The sequence below is a fragment of the Ambystoma mexicanum genome, chromosome 5q, assembly GCF_040938575.1.
Source record: "Ambystoma mexicanum isolate Mex_15411 chromosome 5q, UKY_AmexF1_1, whole genome shotgun sequence".
Lineage (NCBI taxonomy): Eukaryota > Metazoa > Chordata > Amphibia > Caudata > Ambystomatidae > Ambystoma > Ambystoma mexicanum.
In genome coordinates, this window is record NC_090933.1 from 1,327,235,575 (window position 1) to 1,327,254,874 (window position 19,300).

A 19,300-nucleotide genomic window follows, 5' to 3' on the forward strand; every position below is an offset into this window, starting at 1 on the left:
TTGTGCATCCCCTCCTAAAAAAACTTTATGCGGACCCTTCCTGCCTGGCTAACTGCTGCCCTATCTCCACTAACCCCTTCTTGGGCAAACTCCTGGAGAAGTTGGTCATCTCCCAACTAATCAATCACAATGAATCTGTTGGCTGTCTCCACAAACACCAGTCTGGCTTTAGAGCATCCAGAGGCACAAACTGCTCTTCTGAACACCCGTGAAGATTTGCTCTCAAACCTCATCTACAACTCTCCTTCTGTTCTCATCCTCCTCGAACTGTCCTCTGCCTTTGACACTGTCGATCATGCCACTCTCATAAATCTGCTCTGTGATACCCTTGGCATCACGGACCAGGCATTGGGCTGGTTGACCTAGTTCCTTTCTGACCAGCCCTCCCAGGTTCAGCTCGCCCCTTTTGACTCCTCCACCTCACTCTCCATTTGCGGCATGCTTCTAGGCTCTATCCTGTCACCATGGCTTCAACATTTACCTTGCCCCTCTCGCCCACTTGATCTCCACCTTCTCTCCTCGTTTCCAGTGTTATGCTCTCCTTTTAAGCTTCCCTCCTCTCCTTTCTCTCTCATTCCCGACTGTCTGACTTCTTTTCAGGCATGGTGTGCTGCTAATCATCTCTGCCTTAATGCTAGTAAGACTGAGATCTTCCTCGTTGGGAATCCTGCCCCTTCCTTCCCTCCTCCTCCTCTCTGACTGCCCTCCTAGGGGTGATGGGGCTCACCTTGCCCTTGTGTGAGGCAAAAAACCTGGGTGTCATCTTCGACTCCTCTCTCTCCTTCTCACCTCATATTGCTGACTTTGCCAAGAAGGCCCACTTTCAGCTTCACCTCTTGGGAGGCGTTCTCCCTTGCCCCAGAAACTCAATGTCTCCATAGCTCTGGTTCTCTCCAGGCTGGACTACTGCAACAGCCTCTTCCTCAATCTACCTTCTTCCTCCCTTTGCCCTCTTCAACTAGTCCAGTATAGGACTGTGAGACTTATCCTTGGCCTCAAGCCCAGGGACCACATCTCTCCAGTCCTAATTTCTCTCCATTGGCTGCACGGATCGAATTCAAGACCCTCTGCATCATCCACAAGGCTTTCTGGGGCATGGGACCTCACTACATCCAACTATTTCCCTAAACACCTCCCTTCTAGAGTCCTTTGGTCCTCTAGCTCCAACTCTCTGCAGACCAGATGTTTCTTCAAGCAGAGAGTGGGAGGTAGATCTTTCTTCAGCAGGTGTCTCTCTCTGGAATGGCCTCCCTGCCCTTCAGACTTAAGTCGGATCCTCTTAAGTTTCGGAAGCTTGTCATTACTTTCCTTTTCTCTGTCTCCTGCCCTCTCCCCCTTCCTTGCTAATTCCCCCAGGTGCCTGTGACTGGTTCTTGATCTCCCTTATGAGTCTTACAGGGGCCTTGGCCCCCCTCGACCAGTCTCCCCCAGGCCCTCTATAATCAGCACTTGCCCTTGGGCATCCTTGCCGGACAAGCCTATCCAGCCCCATCTCGCACAAGTTGACTCTAACCCCTCGTTCCCTGGCACTTGCCATCTTTGGCTCAATTTAGCACTTTGCCAATCCTTTAGGTTTTCCACCCTCTCCCCCTACCCGTATCCCATCCTCCCTCCCTGATTTGCCTCCTCCCCTTGCACTGCCTGTTACTGCACTTGCACGACCCGAATGTCACAAGTCCTAGTAGGACCGTTGTTGTTTTTCTCCTGTGTCCCCCTCTCCCCCTGTTTGTGTAGTAGCACCTGGAAAACATGTGCTTTATAGGCGCCATACAAATGCTGAATAAATTAACAGTTCAAGTTCATAAAGAGGGAGGGGCCATGAGAATGACTCCCTTGTCCTGGTACCACCATTTCCACTAAGGATAACGGTATTCATTTCACTTTTGACAAACCTTGAAATCAACCAGATTCTTCTTCTTTTAGTCCTTCTTATTTCAGAACTTTGTTCTGTTACTTTAGAGTTTGATTTACCAACCAGGAGAATGATTCCCTTCTCCTGGTCCAAGTAGTTTTACTCTGAGATCACACAACACTTCTTAGGAGCACCTGTGGCTCTTTCCAAACATCTCTCAGGGTGAACTTGGACTTCTCTTCCCTTCTTATAACCCTCTTAGAAGATTTAATCACTTTCTGTTTTGACAGTTCACTGTCTTTCAAACAACAACAGCAGCAACTTTTAGTTAATCCACTGAAATCAGGAAGGCCACTCCCGACTTGATCTTCTCCACCCATCACAGGGGATCGGGGGGTCTTTAGCCTTGGGCTTTTGTTGTTTTTCGCGGAGACTACTCCCAATGTACTCTTCAATCCTTTAATACCAGTAGCATGGATGGGGATACTGTAACGAGGGAGACTACTCCCAATGTACTCTTCAATCCTTTAATGCCAGAAGCGTGGATGGAGCTACTGTGACGAGAGAGACTACTCCCAATGTACTCTTCAATCCTTTAATGCCAGTAGCGTGGATGGGGATACTGTGACGTACTCCCAATGTGCTCTTCAATACTTTAATACCAGTAGCATGGATGGGGATTCTGTGACGAGGGAGACTACTCCCAATGTACTCTTCAATTCTTTAATGCCAGAAGCGTGGATGGAGCTACTGAGACGAGGGAGACTACTCCCAATGTACTCTTCAATCCTTTAATGCCAGTAGCGTGGATGGGGATACTGTGACGAGGGAGAATACTCCCAATGTACTCTTCAATCCTTTAATGCCAGTAGCGTGGATGGGGATACTGTGACGAGGGAGAATACTCCCAATCCTTGCCAGTAGCGTGGATGGGGATACTGGGATGAGAGAGAATACTCACGGCACGCTCCTCAATGTCTTTAATGCCAGTAGTTCTGAGGGGGCAACTGGGACGAGGGAGATTACTCCCTATGCTCTCCTCAATGTCTTTATAGCCAGTAGTCTTGAGGGGGCAACTGAGACGAGGGAGATTACTCCCTATGCTCTCCTCAATATCTTTAAAGCCAGTAGTTTTGATGGGGTAACTGGGACGAGGCAGATTTATAATGCTTTCTTCAATGTTTTTAAAGTCACCTTAGCACCTACTGGGTCTACCGTGGCCCCTGTTACCTCTTTTATGGAGCGTCCACATCACTGGTTCTTCCTGGGGTCTCTGATGCGGTTTCAGCTTTCAGTCGCTGCCTCTGCTTCCTTCTCTGCTCTGTGCTGACTCTGCAGGGGGAATTGGCCAATTTGTTTAAACATTTTTGAGCGAATAAATCATTTGATCATTTGTTACATGTGTGAATTGACCTTCTGTGCTCTTTACCCCATACTTTTCAAAATACTGAACATGGAGAGCGGGGGATGCAGGGGAGTCCTAAGCTCCCCATGGTCGGTATTTTTGGGATGCAGGATATCCTCTGCTACCATAACATTGGAAGCGGGGGACCTAATAAATTACCATCTCTGGTTCCGGAAACACCTCAAAACCTTCCTCTTTGCTTTCTCTCCTCCCCTTCCTTGCTGAATTCCTGACTGAAATTGCACTGGTTACATGGCCACCCTTCTGATCTCTGGCCCAGGCCCTGTCAATTACCCACCTGCACTGCCTCCCTGGCAACCACTGCACTTGGGGACTGCTTTTCTGTATCCCTTCAGTCCCCCTACCAGCACTTACGTCTGCACTTCCTTGCACTGGCCACTAGCTGGCTGATTAATGTGTCTTATTATTCCACCCCCATGTACTGCACTTTCCCTTCCGCCCTCCCCCTGTTCACTTTTCCTCCCCCCCCCTTCCCATGCACCTTTCCTTTCTCCCCCTGTTAGGGAGAATTCTCTGTAAAGGCTAATTTCCCCAACCTAGTGAGTCCCCCAGCAGCTTTGCTGGATTTGTTGGGGTTTATTTTTTTCTCCTGCTAAGAGTGAGACTCTTTTACTCCCCCTCTTAGACATGATTTGAGGTGTTCCTTTGACTTTGCAATGTGTTTAATGGGCTATGGGGTCTTTTACTCCATAGGGCCTCATGTATTTCTGGTATATGTGTTACACAGCACCCTCAGTGCAGTAACACAGGGGTGTCATAGTGACCCCCAAACATAGACTCCATACCCTGGGACTGGCTACTGTCTCCCAGGGCATGTAAAGTCACCATTGACTTTACTAGTCTTAAATTGTGAACAGAACCATTACAAACCATCATATTGTGGAAGTACTGGTAGGGGCAATTAGATTGCCCCTGGGTCTGTTTGTCGAGGGGGCACTGTCCCGTCCCCCATTGTCAAGTTTCTGGCTGGTGGCAGTGGATACCACGGAAATATTCCACAGGAATATTTCCCAATGGGATTTTCCCATTGATTTTAAACGCACCACTTTTTGGTGAAATGTTAAAGATACCACCGGTTTATTTATTTAATATTCACCGGTCGGGATTTTTTGCCAGAACTCAGTGCCAAAATGACGTCTGTGTTCGCTTCAGTAACCCTGAACCCGAGTCGAGCCTTTGTTCCACTTTTGGCGGGCTTCAGCCCTCCAAAGTGGTGCCACTATGTCTGGGTGCCCCCCGGCTCACCACTTAGCATGTTTGAGTGACAGCTAGGGCTGATGAATGGGGGTTTGCTGCATATAAGCAGGGCTTTGGGGACTGGAACTTTAGAAGTCGCCACAGGACCTAAGAAGCCGAAGAGGAACAAGCTGAGCCGACCTGCCAAGACGACACCACCGGTGGAGCCCTGCGGAACCGTCTCACCACTTCCCATCGACAGAGGAGATCTCCAGTCTGGAGAGTCTTCTTCCTTCGACTGGTGGGGATAACCAGTCTGCCTTCCTTTATTCACCTTCCCGGATCATCTCGTGGTCGCCTTGCCTGTGCCAAGCACCCCGGCAACCGGAACACCACGGTTTACCACAACCGCGAATTAAAGGGTCGTACCTTTTAACCGGAGAACACCGCGGCTGGTTTCTTCCCTGGCAGTGCAATGACCTTCATCTTTCTTCCACGTCGAGACCTCCTCTTTCTCTGGACGAAACACTGACTTGCACCCGCTGCCAGGAACAACTGCCCCCGCTGGAGCGTTCTCTCCATTTCAGGTACCGTGTCCCGCCTGTCTTCCCTTGCCACAGAGTGCTTGGGGTGACAGTAAAGCCTTGACTCTCTAACCTGGGATAGCCTGGGACCTGTTCTCTAACTTTTCTGAATTTATCCTAAAACCTTTTGAACTATCTCCAAAGACTTTGAAGACTTTTGTGCAACTGTGGGATCTTGGGCATCTCCCGCCTGTTGCTCTCTAAGAGTGGGCCTGGCAACTGAACTTCCTTGCTCCCCAGTAGACTTTACCTTCCTAATACTTGTCGTGGTTCTGTCAAAAGTGTTCTGTGTTGTGTGCTTCATAATTCTGCCTTTTCCCTCCCTTTTTAAGCAACTTGTTGGAGTGCCATCTAATGTTAAGCGCTCACCTCTGTCTGAAAATAAGAGGTGTTAACTAAGACTTGTCCAACAAGTAATCAGGGATGTACATATAGTAATAGTGATTGTGTTTTGAATATTACTTACCAATTTAGTGCTAGTGTGTTTTACAAGTGTGTTTTTAAATAAATAATTCTATTTCTTTTACACCAAAGCTCTGGTCAGTGTTTGCTTGTATTACTGTGTCTTGGTACCTATTGTGTATGCTCTGTATACTGCCTAACTCTTCTTGAGGGAAGTCTGACTGCTCAGCCACAGCTACCAAGTGAATCTGTGTGGTACAGACTGCTACCAAGTGGGTTTACTGCCAACACCTGTAGTCTTAATCCTTTTGCAGTGGTCCCAAAGGGAACTGCACAGGTTTCTGCCTAACACCCCCTTCCCATGCACTTGTACGATCTGAATGACACCTGGCCTAGTAGGATCGTTGTCTGTCCTCCCTTTGTTCCCCCCATTTTCCTCGTTGCGCCTTGAAACACTTGTGTATAGGCGCGTTATAAATGCCATATCATAACATAAAGGGATGGAGGGTTGCAGGGGAAGCGGAGGCCAGCATGCAGGTAAGTAGGGGAGGCCGGATCCGGGTGGTGTACTCTATTTATCAGGTGCATTTTATCTAATATAAAGTGACTTTCATCATTGTAGGATTTGCGTCGATAGTTCGTGTTATTCCCTTCTTTAATATGTAAGTTTCAAATGTTGGCCCGAGCAATTATATTGCGGTCAGTTTACCACAAACAATCAACCAAATCCCTGCAGAGTACATGGTCTGTCAGTCTCCATGTTGTTGCTGGACCTTCGGTCCACCTCGCTGAGGTCACTCCCTGATAACCATCTTCAAACTCAGCTCTCCTCCCTTCCTCTGAGTCTTCTGCCAACTGGCCTACAAAGTCCTCTCCAACGAGGACTTGCTGCTGCAGATCACTTCCCTGCATCCAGGTTTGAACTTTCCAGGGTTTCCAGCGTTCACGCCGGTCTCTTCCTGATTCTAGTCCTTTGTCTCTTTTTATACTGTGTAGCTGGGTCCTACCAGGCGGACTGTCAGTGTTTTCTTGCTTTTCATGGTGTGATCTTTACACCTCCTCAGGCCCTCCTCATCTCAGTACTTTGGAAAAGTGCTTGAGAGCGACCCTGGATGTTTGTCACCTTGGCTTTGTCAAAGTTTACAGGAGTACAAGTAGGACCATTGCAATACATGATGGTAGATATAGGTTGTAGAGATTTTAGGGTCTCAAAGGGTAAGGGGCTTCCACTACGGAACGGGAGTCCCTCTCCCCAAGAGGGGAGTCTCTCCCTGTGTGGTCCTCCCGCATTTTACCACCCCTAGGGGGAATATCTGTTAGCAGCCTGACCTCCCTAGCCCCAGAGGGATGTCTCTTCCCTGTGAGGTCCTCCCACATTTTACCACCCCTAAGGGGAATACCTGTTAGCAGCCTCACCTCCCTAGCGCCAGAGGGATGTCTCTTCCCTGTGAGGTCCTTCCGCATTTTACCACCCCTAGGGGGAATATCTATTAGCAGCCTGACCTCCCTAGCCCCAGAGGGATGTCTCTTCCCTGTGAGGTCCTCCCACATTTTACCACCCCTAGGGGGAATACCTGTTAGCAGCCTCACCATCCTAGCCCCAGAGGGATGTCTCTTCCCTGTGAGGTCCTCCCACATTTTACCACCCCTAGGGGGAATACCTGTTAGCAGCCTCACCTCCCTAGCCCCAGAGGGAAGTGCTCCCCTCTGGGGAGAAGTGACATCATCCCATGATTCGTGCCACCCTGCACAATTCATGGAGGCAGAAGAGGGCGTAATATCAGACATCAGGGAGCACCAATAATAAAGGTCACAGAGATCTGAGGGAACAATAGCAAAGCTGAGAGGATATGTGTGGCAGTTCCATGAAAGGTCAAGAGCACAGATGACCACATGATAGGATTCCTTTGAGAAGGTAGAGCTGAAAGTGGGACTTCTTGGCAATGTCCGGAGTGAGCGTGAGAGCTCATGGAGGAAGGCCAGAGTGAAGGGAAGAAGTCGGGAGCAGGGGTCCTAATGGGAAGGATCTCCATTTTGCTGCCATTGAGGAAAAGATCATTGGAAGGGCACCAGGCTTGGATGGCAGATGGGCAGTCAGGGATGATGGAAGGTGCAAGGGTGTCAGCAGGAAGTTGAAGAAGAGTTGTGTGTCTACATAACACTGGAAGTTGAGGGAGAAGGAGGACATAAGGTGTGCCAGCTGAGTAAGGTAGATGTTAAAGAGCGAAGGCAAGAGGATAGAGCCCTGGGAGATACCACAGATCGAGAAGGAAGTAGGAGAGGAGAAGGTGCCCAAGATGACTTGGTAGGAGCCAATAGTTGGGAGGGTGGTCAGCCAGTCCAGTGCCGATCTGAGATACCAAGGGTGTCGTGGAGCCTTTGTACGAGGATGCCGTGGTTGACAGTGTCAAAGGCAGAGATCAAGAAGGATGAGGACAGCTGGGGAGTTGGAATCCCGGGATGCGAGTAGTCCTTCACGGGTGTTCAGAGAGCAGTTTCTGTGCCTCTGAATGCTCCGAATCCAGGTTGATGGCCGTGGAGAGTTGAGTTGGGGCAGGGCAGGGCTAACTTCTCCAGTAGTTTCCCCAGGAAGGTGGTGATGGAGATAGCGTGGTAGTTGACTGGACAGGACGGTTCTGCTGATGGTGTTTTATGGAGGGGGCGCACAAGGGAGTGTTTGAGTGAGGAGGGGAAAGAACCAGTAGCAGAGGAGTGGTATCAGAGATCAGCGAGTGCAGGGGCAAGAGAGCTAATGTTGTCCTTTGGCTCTGGATGAGGAAGGGGAAACATGTTTGGAAGAGACCTTCATGGAGTGGCCAACTCTGGTGACTACTTAGGGTGTGACAAGGGTAAAAGAGGAAAGGGGGGGTGGAGTGTTAGGGAGAATGTTTATTTCCGTGCTAATTCCTTTTCACCTCAGAGACCTCTTGCTCTTTTGCTGGACTCAGGGCTTGCATTGTGATGCTCAGCACCTCTTGTTCAGTGCCACTGGGAATGAAACACTCTTAATGTTTAAATACATTTTGTTGGGTGAAGTGTTCCCAAGAATAGTAAGATGACTCCTGCCTGACTTATCTTTTCTTTTGTGTGTCCAGCACACACCACCCTATGTAGAGTGTTGTGGGGGTTACCTAGTAACTCTTTATCCCCCTTCTCATGTAGCATTTTGTTAACTAACTAACTTGAATGGCTGGTGGCAGTGCTTTCTTTTTTTACATTTCTCAGCTGCAGTACAGCACCCAAGGATGACCATTTTCCCAAAGTAGCCTGTCTTATTTTTTTGGAATTTCTTGTCAGTTAGTTCCTACTGGGCTTTTACTCTGTTTGAATCAGGTTTGAGTCCTTTTTGCCTTTTGCCTTTGGCAGGTTTAAGCCCTGAAGCTTGCCAGGCTCCAGTGTGTCTGGAAAGCAGGAAGTGAGTGTGTCCTGAAACTTCCCTGTCCTTTGTCTCTAGGTGTGCCTGATTGAAACCAGGCATGATTGGCTGGCCGGCAGGCTGGGTGTCCTGCTGGGTGATTGACAGCCCAGGTCCGTGAATGAATGGGAACTTGCTTAAAATGCAAGGTTTTTTGGAACTAGAGGCAGAGTCGACGACTGGAGGGCAACATCCGATGAAGAATACGTGAAGAGAAGCTAACAGCAGCACTGTCTTGGACCGCAAAGTGCCAAGTGAAGCCCTGGAGCTGTGCTGACCCGCTGTCTGAGATGCTTTATATCAGGGGCCAGCTTAAGCCTGATTCCCTCTTGGTCACAACCACCTGTAAAAGGGCAGGGACACCACTAGCCTGTTTGGAGGCACCCCTAGACAAAGAGAGCAAAAAGCTCTATACCATGGGAAGGAAGGTAGCGACTTCGGCAGCATTCCTGGTGATAATTGTTAATAATTCTACACTGTTGGCAAGTTCTGATTGCCATAAGTGGGATGAAATGGCTACCTTAATAGCTTCGGCTCCCGAACCATTAGCAAAGCTACTGCCAGTCTCGTCCTCAAGAATAACCTTGACGCTGCAGATAATGCAGGCCGAATAATCGATGAAGGGACCATAATCAAGTGCCACGCATGGCTTTGCCAGTCTGGCTTTAAGCTAGAGACCCAGGCGCCGTTACTTAACATGCCAGTGGAACCAACAGTCTTATTTGGCAAAGCGGTGGAGGACGCCCTAAAGTCCGCAAAGGAAGAATACGATCCCCTCAAGTTCCTCGGGTAACTAACTGATAAACCTTCTGGCCAAAGAGGCAGGAACAATTTTCGCCACTTTTGTGGCTAAAGTTCCAATAAAGGCTCCAGGTACGGACAAAATCAAAATTCTTCCTGGAATTACAACCAAGAACAGGTGTCACAGGGTAACCAGAGAGGCCGGGCAAGTTCCCGCGGCCAGGAGATCCTCCACAACTAGAGATGGAGGAACACCACCTAAGCAATGACAGCCCGCTACAGGTCCCCTCCCATGCCTCCCCAGTAGGTGGGCGGATTTCACTCTTCACCCATGCATGGGAGGGAATAACCACAGACAAGCTGGTGATATCTACAGTAGCGAGAGGTTGTGTGGAGCTTCTTCAAAAACCATCAAACCATCCCCTGCACCAAAGGAAGACAACAATGGAAAACAGCTCATCCTTCTCGAAGGAGTCAAGGACGCAGTAAAGATTGTGCCGTCCAACAAGGGTATTTATTCAACCTACTTCCTTTTTCCAAAAAAAGATCTATGCACCCAGTGTTAGACTTATGCCCTACAAACACTTATGTTGTACATATGCATATTTTTACTACTGCATACATACCATAAACAGACCACAACACACACGAATATGAGAACACAGGGAAAGTGAAGGCAGGAAAAAAGCAGCCCTATTACTAGGAAGTGGTCATAGCCTAACTGATTATCTTCATGCACACAAATAATTGCTGTGTTTCAGCCTTGCTCCTTCCCCTGAGTACCACACACTGTGGGTAATAATGAGCAGTGCTCAGATACCTGAGGGTTCGTAGCGCTATATAAATGCCAAATTATTATTATTATTATTATACATATGAAATGATGTCACTGAACCATCAGGAAAGTAGTGCAAGCCCATATGAGAAGAGTAGCCTTTACAAATAGAGTACCTTCTCACTGCGTAGTTGCTGAGTGTCAGTGCGGAAAACCACCTGGCCTGCATATGCCAGTGCACACAAAAGAGGTAGCCACACATGTGATGTCATCGCCCTAATTGAGACCCTAATTCTCTGGATTGTAACAGAGATAGAAACTATCACAAATGTCAATGATTTGATAAGTGTATGCAATGACATAATGCTTTGATACACATTTTCTTCTGTAACAAGAATCATTTATTGATTTTGACGTACTCCTATGAGAATTGTTTTTAGATATGTGTTTTTTGTTATTAGCACTTGTGCAATTGAATATTTAGTGATTTAATAATTGTTTTGCATTGTTTACATTTAATAAAATACTGTTGATTTTTATGAAAGTTTGCTACTTATTGCCACTTCCGTGTTACTTATAGCTCTCTTATTTATAATTATTGCTTATCCATCCCGGACCTAGATAGAGTATACACTCCAAACGTATGTTTGTATAGTGTTACTGTGTTTCCTTTGATATTGAGAGTATGTCATCACTGATGTCATCAATGGCACTTGTGATGTCATCTTTGATGCCATGAGCGTGAGTCATAGCAGTGCACAGTGGTGGCGCGAGTTATGGTTGCTTAGCTTACCATAACTGGTGAATTGCAGGGGTTTTTCGGTTTTACCTGTAACCATAACGTCCCTGTAACAACGCTTGTCCATTGAATTGCATAGGTTTTTACTAGTGCAACTTAACCATAACGTTCCTTTAGCAACGTTTTTTGCCAGTGAATTTCATTGGTTTTTAGCAGGATACCCTTAGTTTGTAAAGAAGAACTGTGCAACATAGTGAAACTGCTGGCAGCATGTTAATGCACACAGCAGTCGCAGACTATCCGTCTCTTTGCGTACATCGGCTGGCATCCATCTTGCTGAGGAAGGCAGCTGCTTTCTTACATGGTGGTACCTATCACCAAACGCAAAAAATATATACAAAGAGCACCATGTCGAAGAATGGGAAGGGAAAATAGAGTAGGTTTGCAAATTGTGTTCTTAAAAAGCAAACAGGAGAAAGTCATAGGGAGGACACTATAAGGGAATGCATGAACAACAGAAGTAACGTCTGCCTTCACCAATCATACTGCACTGCTACTGTATATGGGAACAAAGAACTAACGGCCAGAGTAACGACTGGCAAGTGCTAAGAGCAGAACGTCACTACAATGTACTAAGGAAACAACTTTCTGTAATGATTGCACAGGTGCTGCAGTATGCAATAGTACATAAGTATAAAGTGTCATTTTGTAACGCAGCAATGCCAAGCACCTTAGCGTGGCAGGAAAGAAATGTCCCTCATGACGGAATGACTTTGTATAGTAACCCCATTGGTAGGCACAGTAGTTTGTACCGTAAATTATGTACAATAAATTCCTGCATGTACCTCAAACACATTCTGTTTTCGGTAAGAAAACATATTGGAAAGGAAAGCAAGGCAGTGCAAGCCACAACCCTTCCACAACAGCATGTGCGCATAACAAAGGAAAGAAACTCTGTAAATACCAAAATGGACAGGCTGGAGAACACTTTTGCCGCCTTAAAGGTTGCGTACAAGGATATGTTTTGGACAAAATGGCACACGTGCACGTGTAGTCCTTTCCCATGTCGGAGGCCGACATCCCCTCAAAGATCGTGTCATGGGAGATGTTACGGTGACACAGCAATCTCTTGCTTTCCTAACAACCAAGTTCTGCAAATCTGCATTGCCCCACAGTAAGTATCCACTTGTGCTACCCCTTTCCTTGCCTAATGGCTTGTAGGAATGTGCACAAGTGAACGTTAATAATGAAAATGTTGCTAAGTGTTTGGGAGGTGTGCTATTTTTTCCTGAAATGGCGTTCTCACTCAGCGGCACACAGTCCTCGTTGCAATGCTCACAATTAAGAAAAAGGTAGGTGTCCTTTGGATTATCCACAATGACAGGGAGGGAACCGTACAACACCAGCAGGCTCCGCATGTCCGCATGTTGTCCACCACCTATCAATGCATGTGGGAGCGGACGTTTGTGTGTACTGCAAGTCCACTCATGTGTATCTGTTCCTCTGTGTCCTGGTGATATCACCACTGCACAGCATATGCGAATGAACGTTAATTTGCCCGTGGCGTCCTCCCACGTCCTGCAGATAGCTATGCAGATAAACATCCCACCTGCTGTACCCTATAAATAGGCAGTGTCTTCCAAAATGGTCAGCGCACGTGTAGCGCACTAGTAGTCTGTAGAAAGTTGGCAATGGTGTGCATAGTATACCCATACGCACAACATGCTGCCCAAAACGCGTCCAGCAGACAGTCGTCCCAAAGCATACATGCGAACATTCTGTGATCAACAATCTATAGGAATCTTAACGTTTCAAAAATAGTAATTAGCATAATGATGACATCATGGAAAATGATGCCACATCAACTTGACCGGATGAAATGACAGGCCATGACATCACAGGACATTAAGTCACATGAACTTTGATTCAAAATGAGTAACCTGTGCATAATGTGACCAGTTTCTGCCTCACCAACATACATTTTCTTCTTCAAACATACCAATAACAACAATGTAAATCACCATTCACTTTGGATTTTTAGAACTGCATAACACCTGGTTAACAATTTATTAGATCACGAAACTTGTACTTCTTTAGGAATAATTTAATAGTTCTTAAAACAAACATGTCTGTAGGTGAAGACGAGCAAATAAATAAAGTGATAATACTGTACTCAGTAGGTAAATGCAATAACTGTTTTAAATTTGTAGAGGCCTAACACAACCTACATTTTTAACAAAAGACAAGTGTAAGTGGTGTTAGAAAACCTAATGTTATATTTAAATAAATAAGCATCAGAAAATTGGGCCAAAATATGATGAGACATATATTACAGGGCAGCAAATTCAGGGGAGCTGGGATCTGTTTAGTTCCTGCTTGTAGCATAGACGAGTCTGGCTAGCTTGACACCGAACAGTCACCAGGAGCTACATTTGACTCCCAGACCAGGTAGTGCCACACAAGCACACCTATGTGAATTTGGGACAATCTATAAATAAACATTATGACATGTATATGCCATTTAAGGCATAAGGAGTCATAAATAATAGATAAACTGATATGTTTCCATCTTTTGTGGAAGCTACATTTGCAGAACGATCTTCACTAGCTCCTTGTTGCCCAGTGGTAGCTCCTGGTCACTGGTCAATGCTGGATACCCAGGAGCTGCTTTTAGCTCCTGCTTCTCCAGTGATAGCTCCTGGTCACTGGTCAATGCTGGATACCCAGGAGCTGCTTTTAGCTCCTGTTTCTCCAGTGGTAGCTCCTGGTCACTGGTCAATGCTGGATACCCAGGAGCTGCTTTTAGCTCCTGCTTCTCCAGTGATAGCTCCTGGTCACTGGTCAATGCTGGATACCCAGGAGCTGCTTTTAGCTCCTGTTTCTCCAGTGATAGTTCCTGGTCACTGGTCAATGCTGGATACCCAGGAGCTGCTTTTCTCTCCTGATTCTCCAGTGATAGCTCCTGGTCACTGGTCAATGCTGGATACCCAGGAGCTGCTTTTAGCTCCCGCTTCTCCAGTGATAGCTCCCGGTCCCTGGTGAATGCTGGATACCCGGTAGCTGCTTTTAGCTCCTGCTTCTCCAGTGATAGCTCCTGCTTCTCCAGTGATAGCTCCTGGTCACTGGTGAATGCTGGATACCCAGGAGCTGCTTTTAGCTCCTGCTTCTCCAGTGATAGCTCCTGGTCACCTGTCAATTCTGGATACCCAGGAACTGCTTTTAGCTCCTGCTTCTCCAGTGATAGCTCCTGGTCACTGGTCAATGCTGGATACCCAGGAGCTGCTTTTAGCTCCTGCTTCTCCAGTGATAGCTCCTGGTCACTGGTGAATGCTGGATACCCAGGATCTGCTTTTAGCTCCTGCTTCTCCAATGTTAATTCTGAGGCCTGTAATACTTATTGAGTATTAGAGTAGAGCCCATAGTGTCCGTACTAAGTGGAAACATATTGGAATCTCTGAATGAGAGGAGAGGAGAGGAGAGGAGGGGATAGGAACAAGGACACAAAGCAGAGGCATCAAACAGTGACAATTGAGTACAGGGACACCCTGTGAAAGGTGCAGTAGAGGTCAACATAATATATGACTCTGTTTCCTACATGGTCAGTCATACCTGAAACATATACACTGTTCGGGGTCTGTGAAAGGTGCATTAGCCACTTCAATACCATATCACTCAGTTTCCTACACAGTCTGTCAGACCAGACACGATACAGAAACACTGCGGGGGCCCTGTGAATGGTCTTCACCAGTGTGTCACAAAGGCATGTGACGGGCCTCGGGTAGGCTGGGGTAAAAGAGTATCTCTTGAAACCATTTATGGCAGAAATTGGGTATATTTCACTTTTAGCAATGTTCAAATGCCAACATACACAGTGGTTTGGCCAGAAGTCATTTGTAAGGTCTAGCCCCCGGGTCTTTTATTGCAATTCTTGCACTTATACTCTGATTACTTAGTGTCAGTCATCATTACTCATAGTCCAACTCTTCCTTGTCACACTACTTATTTAAAGCGATCTGCCTTCCCATAGGACTCTTACCCTTATTTGTTTTTCAGAGCTGTAGCCCCTTGCAGTCCGGGATAAAAAGCACCTGACATGTCCAAGAATCTGCCTGTCTATACCAAAGTAAAACAGGCAGTAAAATATAAAATGCATCCCAGGTTCACAGCGCTGCCTGATGGAGCCATGCATGTCACTGAGTCTGTAAACAGCAGGGTCTATAGTGCATATGCAGATAGCAGCTATCAGAGATGAAATGCAAGAATGCATAGCAAACAATTATCAACAGTAAAGTGCTAATGCTTGCAGCTATGTCGCTGACTGAGCCAGATCCGACCAATATACACCCCTACTCAGCCACTGGTGTTTGCCTCCCCGAGCACTGGGATTGGTAGGAGGAGGTCTTTGCTTGCAGCTCACAGCCAGTGCCAGTGTTGTCATTCAGTGATGATTCTGCTGCAAGGACCTCTGGTAGCTGTAGTCATCAGGTTTGCAGGGAACCCACTCACACCCAGACCCACAGTGTGGGGGTGTATCCCACAGTGTGGTACTCAAATGCAGGGCATGTCGCCTTGGTGTAGCACCCTATTGGACTCTGAAGCTTTCACCCTTGTCCTTAGAGGTGCTGCCCCAGGTCGGGTCTCCGCTGAGTGCACCCCCTACCCTTGTTACCACTAACCTGCACACCTTCTAGTCCACATCCAGTCCTATAAATATTTATTTCTAATTGGGGACATGTCTAATATCTTTTAAGTGTAGTATGAATTGCACAAAGCCTGGCTCCTGTAAAATAAAAAAGTATCAGCATTCCCAATCTAAAGCCAAACATGGAGGGGGAGCAGGGGTTATGGCGATGTCCCCCCTCCCCCGCTTCCATGACATATGAAGCAGGGTACATTAAAGAAAGAAATGAAAGCACCCTGCGGCACGAGCTCCGACCCACGTTAGTGGGAGGGAACTGACGCTGCAGGGGTCCAGGAGAGTCAGCGGCACACTTCTGTGTGCCTCGCTCAAAAAGGTAAGTGACGGGGAAAGCTGAATGGTGAAAAGTGATCTGTATGATCTCGCAATTTCCCGATGTGCTGTAATCATGTAGATCCCCGTCCAACACTAGCCAGAAGATGAATGTCGGAAGGGTAAGTGGACGTGGATCATCTAGACTGGAGAAGAGTATGCCTTGTTCCTCACGCATATAGCGCAGGAAGAGGGCGTGTGGAAGGCAACTGCACAATACACCTGCGAGGCTGAGGAGGAGCAATCCATATCTAGGCTTCCCAGAGTCCTCCTCCCACCAATCAGTTTCTCAGGCCTCCTGCAGGGTCTGGCCTACCATGGTGGTATGGTGGTATGGTCCGCTGGGCATCCCTCCTGGGAAAGGGCCGTATTGACAATGGTAGCCAGGCACTAGAGTACAGAGAGGTGGGCATGGATAAAGGCAGCAAGGTGTGGTTTATTAGACCAAGCACTGGCAGGCAAAGTCATTCACAGTATCACGCCAGGCTGATGCGAGTTAATGATGCAGGGAGGCAAAGGGCCTGGCCCATCCACAGCTTTTACTCGGTCTAGAATTACATTGCCAACTTGTGGGAGAATATTCAGCCGTAGGATCCTGACAGTCCAGCTGAAAGCAGGTCACCAACTTGTGGAACAATGCAAGGATCTGGGAAACATGTGCATTACATTTTTGCTAGAGGAAGATAATGGCAAAGATGTAAGTGCCTCTTGAATGAACCAATCGACCTGGCTCTGTTGGGAGGGGTACTGGGTCAAGGACAGGACTCTGGCTCATTCTACTTCCTAGTGAAGAACCTCGATGATGGCATTTTTAATTCATTTTCACTCAGCGAGTTCAGAAGCGCACATGTAGAGACAAGGATGGAGGGTGTTGAGGTACAGCAGGGCTTTTTTTATTGCAATTGCTCATTATAGTACATTGTGGCCAGATAAATCCCCGAAATTGGATTCAAAGGGGACTTGAGTTTGATACGTGCCACACAGGGATATGGTAAGGCCAAGATTGTTAAATATTGTGGGCATTGACATCCTATAAAAGTTCTGTTATGTTAACAATATTTATAACGCGCACGGTCACCAGGAGGCATCGTGGCGCAAAGAGGAACAGACTGGAGCCACAGGAAGGCCTAGAATAGCCACATTTTAAGAAGATGGCGAAAGTGGAGGCTGCTTTAGCACACACAGCCTAAGGTTGTGGCTGCACAGTAGACACACCTGAGAACAGATGGGGGCCTTCCAGGGTTTATCCACTCGGAACATGGAGCACTCACAATGATTGTATTGGCTCACATCAACCTAGTGTTTGTCCTCCATACTGGAACACTCAAAGGTTCTTGCATATACTGTTGTGATAGCTACCTACACTAGACGCACAATAAATTTACTAAGGTAGGACTGGCAGGTGGGCGGTGGGTGTCTCGCGCATCCTGGTGTGACGAACTATGCATACTTTTCACAAGTACATAAGTCTTATTCCATGGTCGATGCCATATGGGTTGCAACAGATGCTGGCAATGGGATTCTCGCCTGTTCAGATAACGAATCTGGGGGATTATGTTGCATAGGTTCCCCTGGTGTAGGGTGAGTAGAATCTCCACCGTAAATCAACAGGAATCATGTCTGCAATCACTAAATGGTTGAAATCAATTTGTGGATATTGGCAGTGATCGGGCAACATCCCCATTGGTTGTTAGGGACGGGATGAAAGCAGTTCTTGGTCGCAGAACAGAGGGTACAGGGGCATGCTGAGATTCAACCTAGGGCACAATTACCAGAATCCACAAAAAAGGGTTTAGCTCGGGTTATGGGAGTCTGATAAGTAACCGACCCATTTACACCCACTCCCTAACAATAAAACAGAGTATGTACCCCCTCGTGAAATCTACACAGTGGTATTTTGAACAGGGAAACAGAAGTGGAACCCATCTGGCGGATTACATTCAGTACCTAGCAATGAGGCATTTGTATAAATAATTAGGAGGGCAACTGGGGTGTTTTGGGGAGTTCGGGGAGTCTCTCATACACTTTACCTCATTGCCAGAAATGTCATTCTATTGGTCTCTGACACAAGCTTGTTCTTTCTGTCACTCCTGGGTTAGAGGGATGGGTTCGGAGTTTATCTAGGTTTCAAAGTCCATGTTTGAATGTAGTGCCAGCGTGGCCTGTGACATTCTCACTGTAGGAAGAGATTGGCGCTTTTCCTTTCATTCACAATGCAGTCCTTATTTCCTCAATGGTGCTGTTGGTTATATTATTCATATTTGGGCCAATACACATTTGCCCAAATGTAATGGAGTCATCAGTGATTACATAATAGACTGGTCGGACACATGGCCGATTGGTGACAAGCTGCTACTGACTTAGTGTCAAACGCCTGCCTTTATCATTTGTTTATGGAAATTGGGAGATTCCATGCAATAATTGCTGAACATATAGAATGATAGAACATATATACATGTTCCTGATAATTAAACTATCCATTTAAAAGGTTTATTCATCGAGCTGTATTTTGTTTTCTAATGGTTTGGATGCTAAAATGTTCTAAATAAAAATTAATCACACTATTCCTGCTGCATGTTATCTCAGTCTCATTAAATGTTCTCAATGGAGCACCACTTCTCTGCCACCCAGTAGGGCGCCTTTCCCCAATAGATGGCACTTCAAAGTCGTATAAGTTACTCTGTGAGCTCACATCACTGCTACCGAGTAGAGTCGCCTTATTACATGTGATGCCTGCGATTGTGATAGTGTTGAAACTAATAATGTGCATCTCTTTTTATGTTAATAGGTGACTGATGCCCCCAGAAATGCAACAACAGTGATTTTTAGATTCTCTGGACTAATGCAGTGAAAATCTTCATTGTTAGAATATGCAATTTCCAAGCATCTTAGAAGAGTGCAAGTTTGGGGTCCAGTTGTCTTTTCAGAGTATTCAGGTGCTCAGATTGAGAAGCTTGTTGGATACATGAACATGATGGCTTCCGTCCATGCAACCCCTTCCTGGTAACATCCAGTAACGAAGCTTGTTCAGTCTGTTAATCCTGGGGGAGAGGGATATCTAGCATGGAAAATGACAATGTGTTATGTGCTGTAAGAAAATCACTTCTCATTTGTGCTCTGAATTAGGGAAACGGTTCAGTGAAAAAGGTCCTCTTATTGGCACCTGACAAAACAAATTG

At 46.7% G+C, this 19,300-nt stretch overlaps 1 protein-coding gene and 1 pseudogene across 1 annotated transcript in view; one reads left to right on the plus strand and one right to left on the minus strand.

Annotated features, from left to right (window-relative positions):
- LOC138498532 (zinc finger protein 850-like) overlaps positions 1-19,300 on the minus strand; it is a 511,734-nt gene that overhangs the window by 242,023 nt on the left and 250,411 nt on the right. Inside the window, exon 9 of the mRNA XM_069622312.1 lies at positions 2,027-2,035. Coding sequence (XP_069478413.1) covers positions 2,027-2,035 — 9 coding nt within the window. The remainder of the gene's footprint in view (positions 1-2,026; positions 2,036-19,300) is intronic.
- LOC138498530 (zinc finger protein 585A-like) overlaps positions 1-19,300 on the plus strand; it is a 1,446,290-nt pseudogene that overhangs the window by 101,431 nt on the left and 1,325,559 nt on the right.